This window comes from Rhinolophus ferrumequinum, chromosome 2, assembly GCF_004115265.2.
Source record: "Rhinolophus ferrumequinum isolate MPI-CBG mRhiFer1 chromosome 2, mRhiFer1_v1.p, whole genome shotgun sequence".
Taxonomy (NCBI): Eukaryota; Metazoa; Chordata; class Mammalia; order Chiroptera; family Rhinolophidae; genus Rhinolophus; species Rhinolophus ferrumequinum.
The window spans coordinates 67910238-67937427 of record NC_046285.1 but is presented as its reverse complement, the minus strand read 5'-3'; the positions used below and the strand labels follow the sequence as shown (position 1 = coordinate 67937427).

Below are 27190 nucleotides of genomic sequence, written 5' to 3'. Positions count from 1 at the left end.
TATTTCCAGGATTTTTAGACCAAATCAGGCTAAAGCTTTGTTTCAGTCTATAAACACTTATCTTTTTGTATAAACATTTTGTTTTGGTAAAAGCTGACTAGCCAAACGATATAGCATCACCTTTCTCAGTTGCACGTCCACCAGCTAGCTGTTACTTCTGTGGAGTACCACCTAACTGTTGCTCATTCCTTTATTGGTAAATTTACTAAAATTCCAATCTTATCTAATCCCCACCCCATAAGAAAATCAATAACTTCTTATTTCAAAATTCAGCAGTCATGTTTTATATCTTAACATATTCAGTATCTATGTTTCATTCAATAGAGGTGTGCATTCTCTTAAGAAATTTGCATTTCCCTAAGTCTAGAAAATCCCCACAGGTCAGTGCATGGCTCCTCATTATTTGAATGTGATCCCCTTAGCAATGCCTTCCCTAACTTCTTTATTAATGTAATTGTGCATCATTCTCTGTTATCCCTTTTTTATTGTCATTAAGGCATAGCATAACTGGAAGTCTTCTGAACTGTTCATTTCTTTATTTACTTTTTATTGTCAACATCTCAGCAAGATAAAGTAAGCACAGAAGGCCATTTGTGAAATTCACTTCCCTCCATACCTTCAGAAACTAAAATATGACCTGAACTATTTTGTTGGGGGGAAAAATTCTCTCTTTAATACTCTCTCTTCTTTAGACTTGCTCTGTTTTCTCCTGGTTTTTCTCCTATCTCTATACATATTTTTATGATTTCTTTTTTTAAAGATATAGTTTTAGCTTTTAAAGTGACTTTAACATAAATGGCTAACGGGACAGATACTCTGGCTGATTGTTATTTTTGAATGTTGGCCAAATAATACAAATGAATATTTAAAAATTCTCTATTTGTTAATTTGGGACAACTTAAATATATGTTTCTTTCCAACAGTCTGCATTTTTGTAATCTTGTATGCAATCTTATTCTAAACTTACATGGTTTTTTCTATTGACTTTGGAGATTATAGAATTAAAACATGGAAATGTAATTCTGACCGAACTGCACTTTGGTTAAATTTCTATACTACAATCATTTTAACTTAATTTTATTATTTAGATGGATGTGTGTAATATGCTGGAGTATGAAACATTTTGCAAATATGTTAAATAATTACTGCATGCCAAGACAAGTAATAATTCTGGCTTACCTTTGTTATTCTGCTATCAAAACATGGTTTCATATATCATTGTAGCTAATATTTTTTTCAGCACGTGTATATATTCCAGTAAAAAATAAAAAATAAAAAAGTAATAAATTGACAAGCCACCCCTTTATCTGATCATTTAAACCAGATGAAAAGAAAAAAAAAAAGGATTGTGTTTCTCATGCTTAATGCTCAATTCAGTAATTCAGTTGGGATGCATTAGTTTCACACACTTGTGCTTGATTGGGAGTCCTTTTTTACTGATTAGAACTTGTGCTGTCCCAGTTATTAAATATTGTAAATAATGAAATATTAATTTAAACATTAGTTATTTAAATGAGCAATTCATTAATATTAAAAACTGTGTATAGCTCCCTGCTTATGCTAATCTCTAATTGGTTTTGATTAGCTAGAATACTGTTTCAAGAAGGAGTTTGAAAAGGTATGATTGATTAGTGATATCGACCACAGGAGTGGGAGGAAGTGGCATTGGTTTTCATGCTTCAATGAATTGTGGTTTTCATGATAACGTCGCTGATATAAACCTTTGATTGAACTCGAAAAAGTAGTACTAATAAAGTTCTAATGATCTTTGAATTTTGAGCCCTTCATAAATACTAATATGGTCATGATTTTTAGAAAGGACAAAGGTAAATATGGGAGATCATTTTGACTTTACATGCTTTTAATAAGTAAACAATTTACTTTGAACAATATTCAAAAGCTACTGTGGGTTATATAAGATAGAAAATGTCTACAGTAATACTTGTATTGAGATGAATGGTACTACTGATAATGTATTTTGTCAGTATGAGAAATGCTTGGGTTTACCATCTCTAATTTTGAGTAGAAAATTACTGTTTTAGTCAAAGCAGGCTTTTCAAACATTTTGTAAATTCAGAATATGTCTTAGAGAGAACTAGGAGGATTCAGTGATGGATTTGGTTGAAGTGTTAAGTCTGAAAAAATTTCAAAGCACATATCATTTCATAAGCAAGAATAATGTTTGCTGCCTCAGGGTAGAAGAGAAACGTGGCACTGGATTGCTCCTCAATGTGGAGCCTAGGCTACCCATGTGTAACGACCCCAGGGACACTTCTCTAACCTAGTTACTTTCTATGATTGTCCTATTTATTTTATTTAGCTGACTACAGGAAAAAACAGTTCTATTCACTCTTCAGTTCTATTCACTGTCTTCCATTGCTTCTGCTCAGGATATGTCTCCATTTTTGTACGATATCAGAATCACTTATGTAATAAAATGTCACTTTTTAATATTTTGATTTTTAGCCACTGCTAACTGGTTTATGATTCTTTCTAATCACATATTTTATCATAGAATGTAATTATATTTTAATGTTTAACATTTGTTTCCAAAGTGTGTCCACCTTCCTTCAGCTAGTTCTATAAGGCCCACCACTCACTGTTGTAATCCCAATACTTTATAACAGAGTATAAAATATTTGGTTTTCTGTCTGAATTGTTGCTGTTGTTTTAAGTTCTTTGTTCCTAATTCAAAGTTAACATACAGAATTTAAATAAAAATTAATGTGGGAACTTTTGTATATGTTTCTCTGGTAAAAAAAAAATAATAATAACAATGTTTACAGAAAAATAGAAGTAATTCCATTTTACTCTGCACCTCTCAGTTACTCTCTCCTATGTGTCAGGCAAGTCCGCAATAGAAAAACAGGTGTACACAGTGAATAGTTCAACAGGTACTTAAGTTCCTGCTCATTTGACAGTTCCCAAAGGGACTAGTCAGATGTGACTTAATCTTTGGTATTTGGATGTAAATTAAACATAGTATGCCAAACAGCTGAGTGGGTGATTTTCTAGTGCAACAGAATACATGCAATAAAAAGAGGTTCACTGTAGCATCAAGAATGTGTGGAAAGAAATGGCTTGACATTTTATCATATCATTGTATATTGATTTGTGTCTAAGAAAAATTCAATGTGCTTTCTTGCAGCTGTGATTTTCAGCTTTCTTGAGGGTAAATAGAAAAGACATTCAGAGAGGCTCTAGTTCCGAGGCATCCTTTGAAGGCAATACATACATTTTTATTATCAACTGTCAAACTATACGCACATTGAGACTTCTGTAATTACTGATTTTTAATGCACAGCCTCCAAGTACATGATGGGATTTGCTTAATTTGGATAATAATAGAGAATCTTTGAATGGCTCAAGCCTGAGAATAGTAGGACTGTAGTTGAACCTTAAGGAAATTCATCTTGCAGTGTTTTATAAAATGGTTTAAATCCCAGAAATATAAATGTAGAATACAATAAACTCAGTGTTCTCCTAGAGTCATGAACTTGTTTTGTAACTTGGTTAGATGGGGAGGACAAAGCAAAAATGACCCTCAAACTTTTTCTCCAGTGACTACAATAATTGTACTTGATAGAAACAGAAAGGTCACATTTGTGGTGATTGGGACAGGGTAAAAGAATTATTTCTCCTTTGAACATTTTAAATTACTACAAATGCTTTTGTCATACCAAATGAGCAATCAGCTGCCATTCCTCCTACAAAGCTTCATTTTTCTTTGTCTTTTCTTTCAGGCTGAAGTCATTGATGTAAGTTATGGAAATGCAGATGATTTAAAAAGGATTAAAAAAATGAAAAATACAACAAACCAGATTGCACTCCTAAAACTGGGAAAATTGCCACTACTTTATAAGGTTGGTCCAATGGCTGTTTTTTGGTGTAGAGATGGATATTTTGTTTTGCTTTGTTGGTGTTATATGCCTCTCTGAGTGTGGAGTGTATGTGTGTGTGTGTGTGTGTGTGTGTGTGTGTGTGTGTGTGAGAGAGAGAGAGAGAGAGAGAGAGAGAGAGAGAGAGAGAGAGAGAGAGAGAGAGAGAGACAGAAAATGTCACAGGAAGATGGCTTTTCCAAGAGAGAACATTTTAAATTAAGATCTTTAAGAAAAAGAAATGGATGTCCTTATCACGTAAGACGGGAGATACCTTAAGCCAGATATTGGTTAGTTCATGGAACCTTGATAAAATTGTCATACTCTTCACAATAATACCAATGGAATGCTAAAAGTGACAATCACAGTGTCCTATTCTTATGACATATTTGAAACTCCTCTTATTAAAACTGACTAATTACTATGTACTTTATGTTAGACTAGTATCTAGATGATTTACACGCCTTAGTGATTGATTTTGTCAACTGTATAACTTCATAGTTGTGCTCAGGAATTTAATTAAGCTATAATATGCTAAGAAGAAGCAGAATTTTGATTTATTTTACTTAAAGAGAAGTTTATTAACACTCATCCACTAGATCATTTACATAATTGAAGCAGTTTGATCTAAGTATCACATAATGAGCCACCACAATAGACAGCCACTACCACTCATTCTTCCTTCATTTTTTTTTTTCTATTAAGAAAAATGGTCAGTGTATTTATCTCACTGGAACTCTCTGATTCTGAAGATATATTGGATTTCTCCTCATCCAATCCTAGGTTTGCTAATTTCCAAGCCTGAAAAAGTTTCCAGAAATCTGTTGTCACACTTTTAAAGGAGATAAGAAAATACCCTATATTTATGTATCATTGTCTTTCAAGCATGCCCTATGCTTATATCAGTTGATAGTTGGTAACTGGCCAAAATTTTGAGGTAGTCATGAAAATATAATATATAGTGATATCAATTTTGTGCAGGACAATTTGTCAACATGTATTAAATGCCTTAAAATAATCACATTTTGATCCAGTAATTCCACTTAAAAAAAAAAGAGAGTTGATAAATATAATGATGACCAACGATGTGACAAAATAGTAGAAATTGCATATATGTCCAATTAAGTATTGAAAATTATGCCACATTTGTACAGCTGAATACTATAAAACAATTATAATGTAAAAAAGAATATTTAATGATGTGGAAATTCTCGTAAGTCAAACAAATAAGTTATAAAGAGCACATTTATAATAATTATAATAAAGTTTATATTATGGTTGTTTGTAAAGGTAACTTTGTTAGTAATATAGCCTAGATTTTTTTCTAAGCACTCTTTATGTGTTACCACATCAGTCTTCACAATAACTGTATTGCTGAGGTAAAGACTACTATTTTCTCTTTATGGGTTAGGTAACTAAGGAAGAAAAAGGGTAAGTGACTAGCTCAAAGATCAACAGCTACTTACATAAAACAATCGGGATTTACATCCAGTCTCATCTCACATCATAAGCCTTTAATGTGTATGTGTATATGTGTGTATGATCTAGTTGGGGTAGATAGATAGACAGAGAGACAGACATATGGGTAGATAGATAATGAAGATGTTAAATTGCAGTTTGTAACTGAGGTTTTAATATAAAAATAACAGTAAATTATTTCAAAATGAGCTACATGACAGCTGTATTTCAAAGGAAATAGTTGAAAACATGTTGAACTATTATTAAACCCCTTACTCATGTATGTGGTATAAAATACTTGGAGATTGAGGAGACAGGATTTCATGAATAGGAGTTTTGGAGAAATGTATTTTAAATTCCATTGCTAGCTCGTGACTGAGGCTTCAATGGAACCATAGGAGGGCTTAATGTATGTCCTTTGTAATATGGAAGACATGGTAGACAGGTGTCTGACTCACCTGAGAATTCTAAAGGTGAGAGAGAGAGGTTTGCTTAGCATCTAATAAATGAACAGAAAAGGAGTGTCCGTTTTGGGATTGGCCTGTGTCCCGAGCTGTGAGTAGAAAAGGACATGTGTGTGTTCCATGGTAATATTTTTAGTAATGTGGGCTAGATATTTTCAAAGCACATTTTATGTATCATCACATTAATTTTCACATTAACTATATTATTGAGGTAGGGACAATATTTTCCATTCCTTGATGAGTATCATTAGTGCGTGGCTAAGGAAATAAAATAAAGTTCTCTCCTTCTCCAACAACAGACATGATCTGGTGGAGGGGCAAGCTGGCATTTGAAATCTAGGGTAGAGTTTTGATCATGATACGAGAATTAGTCATTCTTATTAACTTAATTAACTTAAGACAATTGAATCAAATTGCACTTTGTATTAGCAATAATCCAAAGTCTTCCTCTGGTGTTTGGAAAAGAATGCTCCTCTCTAGGTATGTTTTAAAAGGACAATGAGAAATAAAGTAACATTGATTTGGGTACATTACACGAATCCTGCTTTTTTCAACTCTGTGGCAGGGGTCAATTATATACATTAGGTAAATGGAATTATGGATTTCTACTTCTTTATATTTTCCTGAATTTATAAATGTTCTATAGTGATTGTGGATATCATTTATAAACAAACAAACAAACAAATAACTTTAAAAATTTAAGTTAAGTCATTTAATTTTTTTTTCCCTAATAATGCTTACAGGCCAAATACTCAAAATCCTTACCATAGATAATGGGTTAAAAGAGAATATTTACATTATAAAAACTCTTGGCTATATTTACAAAGTAGTGAATTAATGGTTTATCTAGGATAGGACATGGTTATTAAGAACTTTGTATTTTTTCTCCAATCATCTTCCTCATAGGCTTATAAATAAATTTAACTCAGAGTTCTATGCAGAATCCTCCTCCAGACAGAGCTTTGCCACATACCTGGCTTTATCTTTTAGGTAGAGGAGACAGGGCGTCCTTTATTTAACCTTTTCAATTCCACTCTACACTTCTTTGTTTTTGCGGATCATTCCAGAGAATTGAGGGAATCATTGATACTGTAACTTTTAATAACATTCACGTAATACAGAAAAAGGAAGCATGAATTAGACAAGCTTATACAGAGTGATTGCAGCCGAGCTTGTTTTACCTGTCCATCAAATACAGAGGTGCCAAAAATATATATACACATTGTAAGAAAGGAAAAACCTATTAAAATTGTAATACTCAAAGTATACTGATAACAAAAGATGAATACAAGTCATGTTTGACTTCTGCAATTGCAAGAGGTGCTCAGAGTGGTTACCATCAGTGTCCAGACAATCCTGATTATGGTGAACTACTGCATGAGCAACGCTGACCAAAGTGTTCACTTGTATACATTTTATTTTACACCCCTGGTGTATTCTGGGCTTGCAATTTGAAAGTGAGGAAGTATAGTAATGAAGATAGGTTGAAAAAAATCAGAGGACCAGTTGACTTTCTATGTGAATCATAACTATTAATCATGATTCTAAATGAGCATCTGTACCGGGAACGTGCAGCTGAGTGAGTAAAGAGAAAAGTTAATGTTATTTTAGCTGTGCAGTAGTTACTAAATCATAGTTCAAAAATGAATTTGGGAGGGAATCTCTGAATCTAAGGAAAGGAGGGCAAAGGGGAAACATAATGTGATATTAAATTATTTCTTAAATGAGTAGAAAAAAATAGGCTGCAGCCAAGATGGAATAGATCTCATTAGTTTTATTGTAAATACTATGTACGTGTTAATTTAGTCTCCAGGAAGGGAATTCATGAGAAAATCCTCACATTATATTGCAGAAACTGTGAAAGGCAAATAAAAGGATTTTAGATGTATGCTGAAGGAAAGAGCAAACCAAGTTCTCAGAGCTAGCTTGTAATAGTTCCCTTAAGCTTAAACCTTAGAGAAAAAATGTTATTTCAGCTTTGCATTTATAGCAGTTTGTTTTATGGGGGAGTGCTTTAGTTCTTCGGGCTTTAAGATAAAATATTCTCTTATATGTCATAATGGATTTGCTTACATTTCTCTCAGTGACAATCTGAGACATAGTAAAGGAGATTTAAATTTTTTCCCCAAATTCCCAAATTGCTGAATAGCACCCCAGTATGAAATTTATTCTATAAAATGTAATAAAAGTATTTGGCTTTCTTTTTAAAGCCCTTTTCACAAGAATCAATAATAAAAAAATAATAATAATCACTGTGTATTTCATGACAAATACACATGCAATAAATCCCACTGAAATATGGAGGCTGAGCCATTGTCTAGGTTCTCACCAATTACCAGTCTCACATCTTGTTGGGAGTCAAATTTATATGCAGTAAAATTACAATGAATACATGTCTGATGTCTTTGTACATGGAGAAATTACACACAAAAATCCACAAATGCTGCTGCAATTTTTTTTTATGAATGAAGTAATACGCAACACATCCCTAGTACTCACTGTTATATGATATCAGTAAATATTAGTTGGTTTTAATGTTTTTCTTATATACATTTTTATTCTTATAATTACAATTTTAATGATCCAGGAAACCAAATAATGTTGTAGTTTCCTACAAATTAAAAGTTTTGTATTTATTGATTAGATAAGGTTTATATTTTAATATCTGTTGTGTATTGTTTGGCCAGTGTATAACTTAACCAACCATCACTTACGTCCATACTCATGCTTATATAGGTAGGCCTTTTGGAGGAGCCTGGAGGGAACTGAGAGGTAGGAAATACCTGTTAGGTGTTTGTACTTTTGATTAAATTGTTTCCCACAAATTAAAAGAAGAGTAGAATTATTTAAAGAAAAGAAAATGCTATATGCTTTGAATTTCAGAGCCAAATTAATCCATAAATAAATAAATTTAAAACATTGAATTGGGGGTTAAGAAAGAAATATGTATAGATACTAGTGATTTACCAATCAATATTCAATGAATGGACAATTGGAAGATCAGCAAGAAATCCCATAGTTTATGCAAATGCTGAGAAACACTGTATTTTGAATATTAACTTCACATGAAACATTTGCATGCTTTTCATATTCACTAAACAATAAGTTCCATTTACTCTAGTCTCCCTTTTTCTCTGATGACATTTATTTAATCCCTATGATAACTGCATTCAAAAGAATTATTATTTTTTTCTTTATCCTATCTTACAGAAAGCAACTTTTGCTGTGCTTTACATGGTGGACGATTAAAGATGGTTGAACTAAAATTTTGTTTCCTTTATTTCAAAATTAAATATGATGCATTTGACTAATAATTAGCCTCAAGAATATGTTTCCTAGTAAAATAATGCAACTACGTATAAAAAAGGAATTCAATATTTTTTGAAGATAAAATATTCATATGTGCCCTGTGTATATGGTATATTTATATACAAACTTGTGTAACCTTGTATATGATTTGGCAGTGAGACTGGGAAGAAAGGAGAGAACACAAAGACCTCTATCCTGTTGAAACTTTCAGGTTTTAGAATTTCCCCTGTTATATATGAAGTTGGCAGACCTATTCACTTGACATTCTATGAATATCTCAGATTTAAAAAAATGTTTCATTCAGTGTGATTGCATGATGTTTTTAGATATGGTTTTGTATATAAAGGCCAACTTTTTCTTTTTTCTGGGGGCAATTTTTGAAGGCATTCTGTGAGCAAAGTTTTTTAAAAAAGCAAACGCTCTCTTGCTACTTGGAAATTGTATGCTGTTCACTGACTAATTTAATGAGGCACTTCATACTCAGTTCTCAGAAGTAATTACAATTGACCAATGCTCCATATTCTGTAATTGTAAGACTACAGAGCTGCTCCACTGGTCACAGAAAACATGATGAGGACTAGAACACAAAATCAGAAAACAGTGGTTCAGTATATTCAAAACCTAAATTTGCTAGGTTTTTTGTTTGTTTGTTTGTTTTGTTTGTTTGCTTTTTATCAGAAGACTTTCCATTTTTCACTTACTGACTTTAGTTATTTTTCTAAATGACTTACACCAAATGTTACTATATCTACAAAAAGTAAAATATATTAGTTGAACTACAACTTTAATCAGGAATTGTATGAAAAATGTTAGACTGTGTCATTATTCTGTCAGTTAGCAAACAGACTTTAAGAAAGTGAATTTAGAACAAGAAAAACTAATTGAATGCTTCAGATCCTACTCCTAATATTAACATATTTTTCATGGCTTAAAACCAAATGAAGATGTATTTACAAATCTACAAAGTCTGTTGTGAATAAATCCCAAAATGTGGAAGTTATGCCTGTATTTTACCTACATAATAGTATAATTAAATTACATTTACTGGTTATTTGAATATTATGAAGACATAACAAGTGACAGAATGTATTAGAAGGGTTGTTGATTTTTACATACATCTTATCATAATATGGTTAGCATATTACATGTATCCCTATGTATCCATGTAAGTTTGGCACCACAAGAAAGGATGCAAAGCATTGTGTTCCTTCTAACTAAGCATTATAGTATAAGTTAAGAAAACTAAGAAAGAGTGAAAGAAAGAGAGACAGACGACGACACAGTGAGAGAAAAATAGGGAGAAACGGAGAGAACGCAAGAGCTAAAGAAGGGAGGGAGGGAAAGAGGGAGGAAGGAAGGAAAAAAGGAAAGAAGAAAGGAGAAAGGAAGAAAGGAAGACAGCAATTGATCTTTCTACTTTACTTTCTAAAACTATATGTTTCAAAAATTCTCTTTATATATTTTGTGTTACTCTAATATCTGTTCTTTCTATAAAGTATGTGGAGACAGAGTTAAATTACTTCTGGAAAGAAATATCATTGAAAAATATTTAATATCTGTATGAGGGGGAAAAAGCACCTATACCCTAAAATTTATGTAATTAAACTTACAGCTACACAGTATACTGTTTCTGGTTTTAAATTCAATAGACTTTCTATTTTTCTAGTAAGTTAAGCTTTAATATCCTATGAAACCTTAATATAGCTAAACAAGCTTAAAATGTTCTCACTTGAACTTTGAAAATAATATATACTCAATAAAATATTATTTTAATAAGTAATTATTAACATAAGTTAATTTATTCTCATAAATATTTATAAATTGCTTTTAAACTGAAAAAATATATTTACTATGTTTACGCAAAAGCTATTGGGAAGGTTTTATAGCCTAATATATATTATAGTTAAGAATAAAGGTTTTGTGATTTTAATAATGTACATTGAAAAAAGCGTTTCTATTACAGGCACACACACACACACACAAAAAAAAAAAAACAGTTGCTTTTATTTATTAGATTTGCATTTCCAAATTTCATTAAATCTTTACATCAATATTATGTACTTTCTCTTGTATTACATTTTATATTACACGTAGTAATCTCACTTAGTATAATAAATATTTTATGATTTGTTAAAAAAGTAATGCATATATTATTTGAATATTACAGTCACCTCATTTCAAAATATTAAAACTCTTACTGCAGTAATAATTTCAGTCATTATTGGAATAATGCCATATTTTAAATCAATTTGTATTGGATAATTTAGAAAAATTAGAGTCTCTATAATCCCAGAAATATATGAAGTATAATAGCAGACTTCAATTTGAACTAATATTGACAATCATGAAAGAAATACCAGAAGAATTTTCAAATAAAATTGTGTTTGTCTTCAATTTGTACTTATAATTTTATTTTTTAATCTAAATATGGTTGTTAAAATTACTATCCATACCTATCAACAAAGAACATGCTTGTTTTTCATAGTACATAAATAACCCATATCAGACTTATTTTAAAATTCTCATACAAAGACAATTTTCAAGTAATCTTAGGATGAATTTCATTATATATAAAATGAATGTCATTAAATGAAATTCAGGGGGAGCCCCTTATAGTTCTAACATGCCATGTTTACTTGATGTTGTTCCAATATCCAAATTAATAACTGATTGCTCTGATACAATTTTTTTGCCTATAAATCATAGCATATTTGTAACTATACATTAGTACAACTTGGTGATGGTATTATGGATATTGAAACATCTATGACATAAGGACAATTTTTACACTGTGCCTTATATTTTGGGTGATATCAAACTGTATTCTTAGTTTTTATATACTTTAGAAGCTCAAGGATTCTTTAACTTAAGAGGAGAACTGGTAAAGAAAAATTGTAATAGTTGGCAGGTTAAAATGAAATTGGCCTGTCTTCCCAGTTACTATTATGTAACAGATAGGCAAGTGTTGTTCGACCCAATTCAAATCCCTCTTTACTGAGAATTTTCATGTGGCTTCCATAGGAGGTTATCTAAGCCTTTCATATATGTGTGAAATGCCATCATAAAATTTTTCTTTCTAATTTAGAATAGTAAACAAAATGAAACAAATCAGCCCACACATTTTTCCTGTGGTTTTACATGTGCTGACATATTCTCTGTTTTCATATTTGTAGTCATTTCTTTCAACTTGTTTTGGTATACAACAGCCTATTTTGAAATAAAACAAAAATATGGGTAACTTCAGTATATGATCAAAAGATTTATTGATAGGATCACTAGTAAAATGATATTTCTAAAATTTCAAAATGCAACATCTTGGATTCTTTATTGCTTGTCATTCTGAAACACAAAACAAAACAACAAAAAACAAAAAACAAAAAAAATAAAGCTAAATGACGGAAAGTGTTTAATGCTAAATCAGACAAAGAAGTCTGGAGAAAAATAGCAGAGTAACTTGTGTTGGAAAACGAAACAGGGCTACAAATGGCATATTTTACATAATTTATAAAACATACGAGGTTTGACAATTAAGTTCGCAAACTCGTTCTAGGAAAAGTGCCACATACCTCATTGCTGAATATCACTATGGTCACCTTCTAAGTACTCCCCTTGGGAAGCTATGTACCTGCACCAGTGCCTAGTGCACCCTTCGAAGCAATTTTGGAACTGTCTGGAATGGCCATCTGAGCTGTTGTCTTATTACCCTTGATGTCCTGAATGTCATCAGAATGTCTTCCTTTCAATATTTCCTTTGTCTGTGGGCAAAGAAAGAAGTCATTGGGAGCCAGATCAGGTGAGTAGGGAGGGTGTTCCAATACTGTTATTTGTTTACCAGCTAAAAACTCCCTCACAGACAGTGCTGTGTGAGCTGGTGCATTGTTGTGATGCAAGAGCCATGAATTGTTGGTGAAAAGTTCAGGTGGTTTTCATCTAACTTTTTTAGCCTTTTCAGCACTTCCAGATGGTAAACTTGGTTAACTGTTTCTCTAGTTGGTACAAATTCATAATGAATAATCCCTCTGATACCAAAAACAGTTACCAACATTGTTGCAACAAGTTCATGAACCTACTTGTCAGACCTCCTATATGAAAATGTTTTAAGTTTTAAAAAATTCCTAGTATGTCTTACTAAATATATGTAGTTGTTTTTGTTTTTTTTTTTTTTTTTTTCTTGTTTTGGTCTGGCTTCATCATTTGTGTGCTTTGATCATAAAACAGGTAGATACAATCCATTTTCAAAATAAATTAGCATACAGATCAGGTAATTCTAAACCAGAAAAAAATATTGTTTTACAATTAATTTGAGGTTGTTTAAAATTCTGATTGATTAGAAAGTTCAATTCTAAAGTCTTTTGCCCCGAAACTGAGAAACACATGCATACATCTAGATGACAGTTTACAAATCAAGTATGAGACCATGTTTACATGATTTGAGAGGTTTTGGGATAGCCTCTCTGGCTTATATTACATTTATTAAATACTGGAAATAGAAGTTACTACTTTTTATATTTAATGGGGAATTTGTTAACGTGTAACTATAAATAATATAAGTTACAAAGATTTTATTCAAAGGCAATTAATAGGATAATAACAATGTAGTATCCTTAGAATAGAAAAAAGCACAGGAATACTATATTTGGTCGATGGGGCTGCCTCTAGAAGGGGTGGCTAAAGACAGATTTGAATGCATCACAATTCTGACCCCAATAATCTATGTGTATATATTTGCATACATTGTTTATTTGTAACTATAATATATTTCCTACCTCACATCCTATGGCTAAAATATAGAATCCGATCAACTATATGAGGTTGGAATCCCAGCTTAACCACTTCATCGCTATGCATCAGTCTTCAAGGCTTTTAACCTCTATAAAACTTAGTTTCCTTCCTTGTAAAACCAGTATGATAATAGTGTTGTCTTTTTATCACCTAGCTTTCAGTAAACGTTCACTAAACCTTCATTAGTATTGTTTTTGTATTGCAACCATGGTAAAGGAAAGGTTTTTATTTTCACTGGAGACTTTTGAAAAACATAATTACCTGAACAATATCTGTGAAACATTGTAGTTTTCTTTCTGATACATGATTTCACATAAACACGCATAATCCTCACCAAATTGCTATGAAGTAGGGATGGCCACTGCTCTGCAGTGAGTAACTAAGTCCCCGAGTGTCTGAGTGTCTTACTCAGTGGCGTACATGCATGACACAGGAGAGCTAGAGCTCTTATTCCAAACCCTGTGCACTTTCTGATTCCCCTCAGCTCCTTAATTTATTTTGGTTTATGGAAGGACCTTTATATTAAGATACCTTCTCTCAGACAGTAGCACCACTGTGGTTTTAAACATGGTCCTTTCCAATTGAACAAAGAATTTTTTAGATTACTCTCAAATGGTTCTGAATGACAAAGATACACATGAAAGGTAAAGCAAAGGTGGAAAAATAAATAACATCTGGAGAAGTCAGACGATTAGCATGTAAGTGTTAGTCATACGGTATCGTCATTTCTATTGAAATCATAAAAATAAAAAAATTCAAACTAAAGTGTGTGTGGCGGGGGGCGTTGAGGTTGTGCTTAACCAGCATTCTCAATAGGTGCCTGAAAACGCCTCTGCTTCGGTATTTAGTCTATCCTCCCTCCCTTGGGAGCTGTTTGAGTGGTTACGAGACATGCTTTCCATTTGGACAAGAATTCCCATTTATGTGGAGAGTCATTCAGTCAGCTTTTGCCCTTAGTCAATAAAGCATACTAATCAGAGGATTCAGACTTACCAACTTAACTGTCCAAAATCTGACTCGATTTAAGGGGTAAAAAAATGTCACTTGATATTTTCCATGCATAGTATAGTAAAAATCAACCGTGGGCGGGGGGAGTTTATATCATCATTAGACTTAAATTTTTCTACATCCTCATTGACTGAATTTTGGTATTTTTATCCGATTACTGACAGCCAGGGAGACATAGCCTTAGGCACCTGAAAAAAGAAAGTTGAATGTGAATTGGTATTAAATTTGATCCTGACCAGAGGACCTGGTGAAATCATAGGGCACTTGTATATCTGAGCTCGTTTATTATTAGAGAAGCATTCTCATTAACTTCCTTGGGAAAGCGTTGCCCTTAAATCTTATCTTGAATGAGAAGAATTTGTAACTTGAAAATGTATATGAATATTTCATAAGAATCGTCTTACCGTGCATGCTTGTATGTGATAGTCTGGTAAAGGTTGACAGATATGTGGAATGTTATAATGACTTGATGGATGCATATGGAATGTTTAATGGAAACGTGAGAAGTGCCTGCTGGGCTGCTGTGAACGTCCTCCAGTATTGTACTGATTTCTGTTGGCTGTTAACAAAATCCTCACAGAAATGAATAGTTTTCGATTAATGAGTTAAAATGACAGGATGATTTTATTGCACTAGCTAGGCCATAAGAAAGGTTTGGGGGAAGCATCAGTGATTTATTCTTTTTTCATTAAAACACATTTTAAAAATACATATCTGAGCAAAGTAGATCTTAATGAGGAGGCACATACATATTTTTTTCCCCCAGGCGGGGCCCTCTATAATTGTACTCCCCTGCTGCTTTGATTCCTAGAATCCCAGAAAAATGTCACACTTACAAGGGAATATGAATAGTTTGGTTCAAAGACCAGGAGATATCAGAACAATGCCATTAAAAACAAACAAAACCTTACTGGGTTAATCTTAGTAAGAGAAAGGTACACAAAAGTAGAAAAATAATTTGCCCCAAACATTGTTAATTAGTAGAATATCAGGTTCAGTTTAATTTGTCTTGTTTTAAAACGGATAGGAGAAATTGAGGAATAGATTCAGAAACAATTGGTAAATCAGGAAAATGTGATGGATTGTTTATTTAATTGGGAGTTCCTTAATCTGAACTAAAGAAGGCTGAGAAGGAGAAAAATAAAAACAGCCTTTAAGCACATGAAAAAGTTTTCATGCATCATAAAATTAAGAGCTGTTCCAATCTTTCAGAGGGTAAAGACATAAAATATGGGCTTAAATTATAGCAAAATGCATTTACATTATACATAAATCATTTTTACAAATAAAGCTGATGAAATACTAGAAAAGGCTTCCAAAGATGGTTGTCCCAGTTGTCTTCTAGAACTTTTAGAACGTCTTATGTTTTATATAATGTTTATGATATAAGAGTATGTTGCATACTGTCTACCTTTCTCTTCACACCACTTTGGCCCCTAATAAGAAAACTCAAATAAAAAATAAGGCCCAGAATGTTACTACACTCTGGTAGTGGTTTTGTTGTCTAAGAGACGAAGGAACTTGTCATGTATAAACTCATTTAATTCATTCTAATAAAAGATGGTAAGATGTTGGATCTTTTCATTCGACTTATGGCAAATTCTATACTTTTAAAAAAATCTGTTCCAGGAAGTATCACCTTAGCATGTGTCTTCATTTTTAAAAACCAAAGGATCCTTTTTGTGTATTTTATGTTTAAGAAAATGTGTTAACTTATTTTTGATCAAATTGTGTGAAGTATTAATCTTTAGTGTAAAAAGAGGACTTTGCGGGTGGGTGAATTATTTTCATTTGTGAAGCTGACCAGTGTCTATGCTACTCTGGCTAATAAAATCCCAACATGTTTGGACGATGTTGGTATTAGGGAAAGAATGCTGCCACACCTCACTGCTATATTCTTAGCATGATCTACAGAGACCATTTCAAGGCGGCCCAGACTTGATTTTTTCCTTTTTTTCTGTAAAGTCATGTAACTTTGCTAGAGTAAAAATTGACTATATTTAATTTTATGATAACAGTGAGTCACTTTGATAATTTCATGATTCTGACTGCCGGAAAAGAGACTGGCCTAAGAATGCATTCTTATGCATATTCCCAATGTAGACTTTAAAAAGAAGAGGCAACATTTAATCTTAGTCACCATGGTCCTGTCCATCTGATGTTTAACACAAAGGAGATAAAAGGCCAAATCATATCAGATGGACTACTTAAGCTTTACGTCATTCCAGTTTTAAGGAATCTTTGTGACAGAGCTAAGATTAATTAGCTTATTGGATCTGATTACTGTAGACCATGATTTCTGTTAATAACCATGTTTATCATCTTAATGTCAAATTTGTTTCTAGCAATTTACTTGATCACATAAATGTATGATGCATTGAATCTACTGCATTTGATATGAGATAAATATCCAGGGTTGAGAGGTTCACTTCTGCTAAAACATGTCATCCCTGGTACTGCCCTCTCTATCCCACAAAACAGTTTAAAGTACTTTTTAACATGGAAAATGTATCTGAGAAGATTTGAAAATTACACTAAAATGCATTCCGTTTCTCATATAAAATGTGTTATTCCACCTGTAAGTCTAGATTCATAGAAACCTAATGCTATAAATTGTTTACTCAGTTTTCTTGGGTTATTTATCTGACTTAAGGAGAGACACTCATATTTTACTTTTAAGTGTATTCTTTTCTAATAGGGGAAAACACTGTGATTAAAAAAATGTGACAAATGTAAACATAATCATGGCAATATAGCAATAATGTAACAGTAATAATATACAAATAAATTATCGATCAGAATAAGAAAAGGAATGATATTTGACTTATACTTTATATTTTATATTTCATTTATACAGTATCTGTTTTTCACAGGTCTACCTCTAAATATTTAGTCTATTTAAAATCATGGTTTATATAATTCAGTATTAGATTCCCATATGATTTTAGTGTATTTTTATTTTAATTACAAAGCATTAGGCTTCACATTGTTTACATTTTGCCTGAATACGAATTTACATTTTACATGAATATATATGAACATTAATGATTATTGCAGATTGCAATGTAAATGTTTGATAAAATGCTGCTGTTACTGTGTTTTGTGTTCTTACAATTCATCTCCACACGTGTCTATAGACATGAAAAATCCACCTTCCTTATTCACCAAATTTTAATTTGATATTATATTTTCATTTATCTTTCTATAAGTATATATATTATAATTGAATACCTTAAAATGAAATACTTATAGAAAGATAAATGCAAATATAATATCAAATTAAAAATATATATATATATATATTTAATTTCAAACCAATGCCAAGGATTTTTGATTGCTACACTATGTTATCTTCCACATTAAAACATTGTATTTTTTATTCATTTAAGAAAGATTGTCATTAAAGATTACCTATTATAAATTCTTAATTTTATGATGAGAGACAAGCAGGATAAAAAACTTTAATAGATCAAATAGTTGTTGCATACATCAAAAGGAGATTATTTATTCTCCTTTCTATCCCCAATGTAAGAGTATTTCACAATGAATATTTTGTGTGTGCGTCTGTGTGTATGTGTGTGTGTGTTGTGTGGTAAAGGATGGGTATTTCCACCACTTTTTTTTTTTAGATATTCATCTGTGATGGACCTACATGTGGTTTTATTATTTTTACTTAGAAACTTATGTTCATTAAAAGTAATTTACAATGAATATGTGTTAGTATTATATCTTAAAATTGTTCTACAAATTAAAATGCGTACGTAATAGGCATGTCTTTTAATTATTTGAATATTTTATATAAACTGGCTGTAGATAAATGCAAGTTTTATTAAGTATAAATAGGAATGTTTTCCAAAATACTCAAAATACCATAACATTACAACAAAAGAAAGTAAAATAAATGAATATATATTACATGGACAGTATCTTGAATTTCAAACTGAATTTTATTCTACTACTCAGAGGCTACATGGTCACATTTCAGAATATTAGTAAGCTATGTGAACTCCTTTGTTTTAACATGGCACAGTGGCCTTCTCCCATTTAAAATTGTATCACAAAATTAACCAATGAGGCAGGGAAACTTAGTGCTTAATGGCACGGAATATGGAAACAGATATTTCGGGGCTTAAATCCTAGCTCAACCTATGACATTGAGAAAAGTCACTTCACCCACAAGTCCATCTATTCATCTATAAAATCAATATACATGCCACAATATATTCACTAAGTGAACTGTGGGTGCACTAACTTCAAGATGATAAAAGCCCATTTTCTCAAGTGAGTATAGGTAAATTGGGCCCATAATTTTCATGTATTTAGAATTATATTTGGATTCATTGGACATAATTATCCTTTCCATGCTCTTATAGACGATTCACAAGTAAACATTGTTCATTTAATTGAGAATAAATTGTCAGAGTTATAAATACTAAGAAATAAATCCTTATGAAATTCTAAGAGCTATAACATGAAGCTGTTTCTGACCCTTCATTTCACTTTAGCCAAACAGCTTCTCAATGCTCATGTACTTTTTACTGGCTATAGATTACCCTATTTAGAAATAGGGGCAGTGAAGATATGTTAGCACAGTAGATGTTTTTCTGGCATTAGAAAGCATTCAGAGTGCAATGGTAGTAGAAATAAAATGTGGAAATTAAAGGTCACATTCCAATTTCATTGTGTGTAAACAGGTGTTGACTGACTGAATCTGAATAGAGCGAAAACTCAGGCAATTTCTGAGAATGTTATTCCAAATAGCTTGATAATACACACACACACACACACACACACACACACACACACACACACACACACATATATACACATAATATGTAGATATATATGTATATACACATATGTATGAGTACATATATAAGTATATATGTATTTGTGTGCGTGTGTACATATATATATTCATATAGAGGTAGTTTACTCTCAATATTTTTCAGGAAGATCTGAAGATTCTCAATTTTTTTTTCCTTGTATAATTACACAAAAACTAAAGTCTCATGTGGCCTTTCCATTTATACACAATTTTGGGGTGCATCTACCAGGTCCATTTCACACAGTAGTGCCAGTCATGCAGTTTATATCTCATGGGCAACATTCACAGCATAGAAGTAAGGAATTTGTGTGTTTTTTACAACCATTTTCTGGCAGACAGCAGCAAAATGTCTACTTTTAACAAAATCAGTTAAGTATATTATGACAAATTTTAGCCTGATGGAAATCAACTATCTTGAGGACACTTGTCTTCTATGTACGTCTTTCCAAATGTCATCTTTATGTCTATCAGTAAGAGCTCAAAATTGTACCAATTGAAAATTATGACATGTTCTAATTCTAAATTATAAAGAACAAATAGGGTAATACATGAAAATTCTAAGTACTATGCCTGTTTTCAACCAAATCTATTAGCTCTTTCAGTTCTCATTATCACAAACAGTAATTAGAAGAAAACGTTAAGAATATAATGATGATAATAACAAAGCTCTGAAGGCCATTTCCTTTTCTAAAATTTATGATTGCAACTCTGGTGTCCACCAGTATGGTAATTACATGATGCAAACCGTTCCAATGCTTTTTGTTTTGTTTTGTTTTTCCTTATAATCATAAATAATGAATTTCAATAAAAATGAATCCACATGGAAAATTTGCTTTTTTATACAAATATATACCTTATAAATATTTATTTATTATAAGTATTCATTAGATAATTTTTTATGAATAAACATAAGAAACAACATAAAAAGATCATAAAATACATTTTATCTATCATTTGAACAAAATAAATTAGTTCATTGTTGAGTTTGTTTGTCAAACAAGGCCTCTATTTCTCTTTGTGATATAATTAAAAAAAATAATTCTTGCCCTAACAAGGCTTTTGAGGATCCCTTTGCAAATGTATACTTTAACCTGGTAGCTTTCAGCAATTTTTAGCAAGAAAGTAGTTTTGGCTACTCCGGTGAAAATAACTAAGCAAATATGGAAAAAAAATTCAAATATAATTTTATAGTTGGATAACATAAAAATATAACTCTAAAGATTATATATTTGGAGTAATGCAGACATTGTTTTCATTAAAATGAAATCCAGGTCTTTAATCTTTTAACCTTAATAGTGCAAACAAACTAATTTGACTAATCCTCTTATTTACCAACTCACTTTACCTTTTTTTCCATCCAGTCCCCAACCTCCCTTCCAGGTATGCTAACTACTAGTGGCTGGAGTTAATTCTAATCCACGAATGTCTTAGGGCACTTTAGCAAAAAACAAACATTCATAATTGTGCAAAATAAGACTTCCAGTATACTCACTCAAAGACCAAAGGCATTCAACCACTGAAAGCAATACATTTTCATATATTTGGCATGTGTTGTACTACCAATTGAAATCTGTGTTTTATTTGATTATAGCAAATACAATTTTAATTCTGCTGTGCCAACAAGTACCCGTATTTTGACTGAAATATATGACACAGGCAATAAAAGGTATTATGAGATGATCATCAAGACAAAGTTCCCAATGTATTCCCTCTTTTCTGAAAATCATAAGGTTATGGCAAGACTGTAGATTAACAAACCATTACAGGAGAAAATTGAAGAAATGAAACCAATATGTATGTTAATCTAGTAAAATTGTCATATTTCCAGATTCAAAAGGATGTTTAGTCTTCTTCCTTCTCAGTCTATCCTTCATTCAACAGTCAAAGTGATATTTTTCTTACACAAACGTGGTCAAATCAATCCATGCTTAAAACTTTCCCATGGGTTCGCGTTGACATAAAGAAATTCTCCACTGACATGGAGATCAAAATGCTTAGTATTACTTACAAATCTCTTAATAATCTGACATTTGCATAACTTATGTCGTACAACTTTCTTAGCTATCACCTTTTCTTTTTTCTTTCTTTCTTTTTTTTTACTTCCTAAAATAATATTGTTTATTCTCCTCTCCAAACATTTATTCCTTCTAGTTTTTCCTTCCTGAATCTTCTTCCCCCTACACAAATCTATTTGACCTTCAGATCACATAATACTACATTTTTCAGATAATGCTTCCCTGATCCCAAAGAATATGTCACACTTTCTAGGTAAATAACCACTTTTTTATTAAAAATATCACTGTTTATAATTTACTATATTTGTGTAATGTTATTTAGAATATGATGACCTCCCTACAAGATGATAAAGTTATAAAGGAAAAGACGTTATTTTTCTGTGTTATTACATGTTCAACTTTTAACATGCTGCCTAGTTTTTGATACATGCTATGTGTTTCTCAAAAATTATGTGTTTAAGGAGTGAATAACTAATGAACGTGTTTAGTTAATATGTCGGAGAGAAATTTCACACCTAACTCTGTTATTCAGCTCTAAAACTGAATCACATTAGCTGTCTGTATAGGTGAGTCTAACAATCTTTATTGCTCAAGTTCAAAGGAACAAGCAGAGTCTTAGCCAATGCATGACTAGCTAAACCCTGAGAGAATAATTTTGAAAATAGAAACTTATCTATGGTGCACCAACTTTTTGATAGATTTGCAGCACTCTACCTCCTTTTTGCTTGATCGTGTTCTTTTGAAAAATCCAATTTAAGTATCTCTTTTGATGAGAAGGTGACTGCAGTGTAGCAGATGATATACTTATGTGACTTCATTTAAATTCAATCATTTCCACAACCCACTTCTTAAGATATTATAGTCACTGTACACACAGGTAAACCAAGGCCCTCAGTGATTAATTATCTTGCGATTAGACAGTTTAGTACGTGGTAGAACTTAGACTACAGGATCCAGGACTGGAAAACTCATGCTTTTTTTTTTCTTCTATTCTGAATTGTAACAATTTCATCTGAAAATCCAGGAAGCTTATGAAATATTTATCTATAAGGTAGGAGCTGTCATCTTACAATGTAACTTCTCTAAAGGTAAGATTCTATTTCTGTTGTACTATTTTATACAACGGTTCTACATTACAAATAGAGTGAACGTATATTTCCTTCCTCTTGCAAAATTCACAGTGTCCTTCATCTCAGAAGAGTTTAACTCTTCAAGGATGAATAAATCTACTAGTTGCAAGTAGAGCTTTATTTTACTCGTAGAAGTAGATAGATCACCAGACACACTCCCTCCAAGTAATGCACCGTTGACAGTGACAAGTTATATACAAAAAGAATTCTCAAACTTGGATTCATTTTATATGGAACCCTAGGGCAAGTGGATATTTAATCTAAGCTAACTGTAGAAGTTTCTCCTTATCACTGCCAATGCACTCACTGAAATTACTAAAATATTCTAGCAACAGCTCTAGGAAAAGAAAACCCATCCTACCATCTAAAAGATTTTACTGCTCATAATTCTTCCTGAAAGCTAAACCTCCTTAATGTGGATTTTAATGTTACTTTTTATTTTAGATTCATGTGCTGATGCTCTTGATTGAAAATATACCTTTAATTAAAAGCATGAGGTTTTTTTGTTTCTTTTGCAGTATCTTCCCATTTGAGTTAAAACACATAGTAAATCTGTTACTTGAATATATTCTATGCATAAAATCATATATTATGTCTCTTCAAAGCCACCTACTTTAATTTCTAGTTCAAACAATCTTGGCTTTTTATGGCAAAAGATATTACATAATATTTTATTACTTCCTGAAATTTGAAGAAGGAAGAGTGATCTAGTGTGATGTTGTCAGGAAGGCCAACATGATAAAAAACAGTCCTGAATTTTATAACAATCTCTAAATAATGTCCTCTATATTTAGTGTAGGTATTATAGATAAAGATGTATACCACAAGCTTCACTCAAATATCAAAACCAATCTTTATGAAAATTAATCACTGAAGAACTAAGCAGGTTCCTAGAATTTTAGAAGCAAAAAGCCAAGCAAAAAGAGGTGCATATATATTTACGAAATTGGAACTTTTCTTCCTTCTTTCTTTTTCTTTTCTTTTTTTTTTGCATCAACATTTTTTTAATTAGTTTCAAGTGTACAAAACAATGTACTAGTTAGACATTTACACCCCTCGCAAAGTGATAACCACCCCCAATCTGCTACCCATCTGACATCATATATATGTTACAATTCCATTAATTATATTCCCTATGCTGTACTCCGCATGCCATGATGATAGATAGATTAGATAGATAGATAGATAGATAGATAGATAGATAGATAGATAGATAGATAGATAGATCAATCTATCTCTCTATATATATACATATATGTACACACACACATACACTATGGTCACTCATATAATATTAAAATTGTAATACTCAATATATACCAGTAACAAAAGATGAATACAAGTCATGTACGACTTCTGCAATTACAAGAGGTGTTCAAAGTGGTTACCATTAGTGTAATTTAATACGTTTTTTTTTTCTTTCTTAAAATGTGTATACATTTTGTGGCACCCATTGTGAATAGATAGACAGACAGACAGACAGACAGATAGATAGCTAGATATAGATATATTTATAGTTAACATTCAGTATTATTCAGTTTCAGATGTATAGTGCAGTGGTCAGCCATCTGCACAGTCTATGAAATGGTCTTCTGAGTAAGTCCAGTGCCCATCTGGCACCCTACATAATCTTTACAACATCATTGATTATATTCCTCAAATTGTATTTCATATCCCTGTGGCAATACCGTGACCACTAATTTGTGATTTCACATCCCTTTATCTTCTCCCTCATCCCCACTCCCCTCCCATCTAATAATCATCAGTTTTTTTTCCCCTATATCTCTGAGTCTGTTTCTGTTTTGTTTGTTTATTCTGTTATTTAGATTCCACATATAAGTGAGATCATATGGTATTTGTGTTTTTCCATCTGACTTATTTCACTTAGCATAATGTTCTTTAGGTCCATCCATGTTGTTGAAAATGGTAAGATTTCATACTTCTTTATGCGCCAAGCAATACTCCGTTGTATAAACATACCATGGTTTCTTTATCCAGTCATCTAGTGATGGGCGTTTCGGTTGTTACCGTGTCTTGGCTATTGTGAGAAACACTACAATGAACATAGGGGTGCATACAGTTTTTCGAATTAACGTTTTAGATTTCTTTGGATAGTTATTCAGGAATGGAATTGCCGAGTCATAAATTAGTTCCATTTTCTATTTTTTGAGTTACCTCCATACTGTTCTCCATAGTGGCAGCACTAATCTATAATCCCACCAACAGTGCACGAGAGTTCCCTTTTCTCACATCCTCGTCAGCACTTGTTGTTTGTTGATTTATAGATGATAGCCAGTCTGACTGGAGTGAGGCGGTACTTTACTGTGATTTTTATTTGCATTCCTCTAATAGTGACATTAATCATCTTTTTCATGTCTATTGGCCATCTGTATATCCTCTTTAGAGAAATGTCTCTTCATGTCATCTGAAGGGTTGTGTGTTCTTTTGGTATTGTGCTTTATAGATTTTTTGTAAATTTTGTGTATTAACCCCTTATCAGATGTATCATTGGCAAATATCTTCTCCCATTCAGTAGGATGTCTTTTTGTTTTATTGATGGTTTCCTTTGCTGTGAACAAACTTTTTAGTTTGATGTAATCCCACATGTTTATTTTTTTCTTATGCTGTGTTGAATTATAGCTCTTCAATTTATTGTAACTTCCAGGGGAGATTTCAAGAAGCACCCCTCACAATGCCATTTCTGTGATGTAACTCCTCTTTCTTCTGTCTTGATGAAATAAACTAGAATGTTGTCTTTGTTATCATTTCTTCATTTTAGATACTTTTAAATATCAACTTTAGACAGGATCCTAGGAAACAGCACTCACAGTCATCCATTTATTTTTTGGCAAGCATCTGATCTTCCTGGAATTGGAAAGATAAGGAATTTCTGTTTCTTTTTACTGTTCCAATAGTTATCCAACTTTTACTCATTTCTAGTTCTTCAATTTGATCTCGATTTTTCTTTTTTCTGCATTTAACAATTACCTCGATTTACATCCTTGAAACAATTTTCTGCGTTTTAAATTCTAGTTTGAAAAGAACAAGGTGAAAGACAGTACCCCCCCACCCCCACCCCTTACCAGAATCCATAAAACCATTAAAGGTTTTGTGAAGAAATTCATATACTCAGAAAAGAAACAAAAAAGACCAAAAGTTGTTAGCCTGTGACTAACCTCCTATCTCTTCTGCATTATACATTAATGGTGGGCTGTATTTGGAAAAAAATCTTATTGTTCCCTGCTAGGAAATACTGAGGGAATAAGATTTAGGCAGGTTGTTGCACCTCAGAGAAAGCTGTGGAAGATACTAGTTGAAATATATGTTGTTGCCTCTGAAAACATCACTATTTGCTTAAGAATCTTTCTATGAAATGGAAAAATAACTTCTGTTTGAGAGAACCACATTGGCCTTTCCTCTTCCTGATACACTTAATCAACTTCAACCATATAAACACAGAATGTATCATTTGGTAGAGGAAAAAATAGAACCCGTTTGCACTGTTGATGGGAATATAAATTGATGCACACACTATGGAAAAGAATATTCAGGTTCCTCAAAAAAATTAAAAATGAACTCCATATGATACAGCAAGCTCACACCTGGGTATATGTCCAAGGGGAATGAAAATAGGGTCTCCAAGGGATAGCTGCACTCCCATGTTCATTGCAGCATTATTCACAATGGCCAAGATATGGCAACAACCTAAGTGTCTGTCAGTGGATGAATGGATACAGAAAATGTGACACACACACACACACACACACACACACACACACACAGAGAGAGAGAGAGAGAGAGAGAGAGAGAGAGAGAGAGAGAGATTATTCAGCCTTAAAAATAAGGAGACTCTACCATTTGTGATAACATTGATGGAATCTTGAGGACATTATGCTAAGTGAAATAAACCATACAGAGAATGACCAATACTTTATAGTATCACTTATATGCATAATCTGAAAAAGCAAAACAAAACAAACAAAAAACGAACTTTCTCTCTCTCTCTCTCTCTCTCTCTCTCTCTATATATATATATACATATATACACATACATATATATCATATATATCATATATATCATATATATATCATATATATATTTATATATATATCATATATATCATATATATCTATTTATATATACATATATATATATATACACATGTATACAATACACACGTCATTTTCCTAGAAAAGTAATAATATAATTTGTTATTGCAAGTTAAGGTCTAATTGCCTCTTCTAGTATTACTTTCTATGTACCATATTTCCCTGAAAACAAGACTGGGTCTTATATTAATTTTTGCTCCCAAAGATG

At 32.0% G+C, this 27190-nt stretch overlaps 1 protein-coding gene across 1 annotated transcript in view; it reads left to right on the top strand.

Moving 5' to 3' along the window:
- Positions 1-27190, top strand: part of NAALADL2 (N-acetylated alpha-linked acidic dipeptidase like 2) — an 890763-nt gene that overhangs the window by 374885 nt on the left and 488688 nt on the right. Inside the window, exon 4 of the mRNA XM_033130693.1 lies at positions 3744-3863. Coding sequence (XP_032986584.1) covers positions 3744-3863 — 120 coding nt within the window. The remainder of the gene's footprint in view (positions 1-3743; positions 3864-27190) is intronic.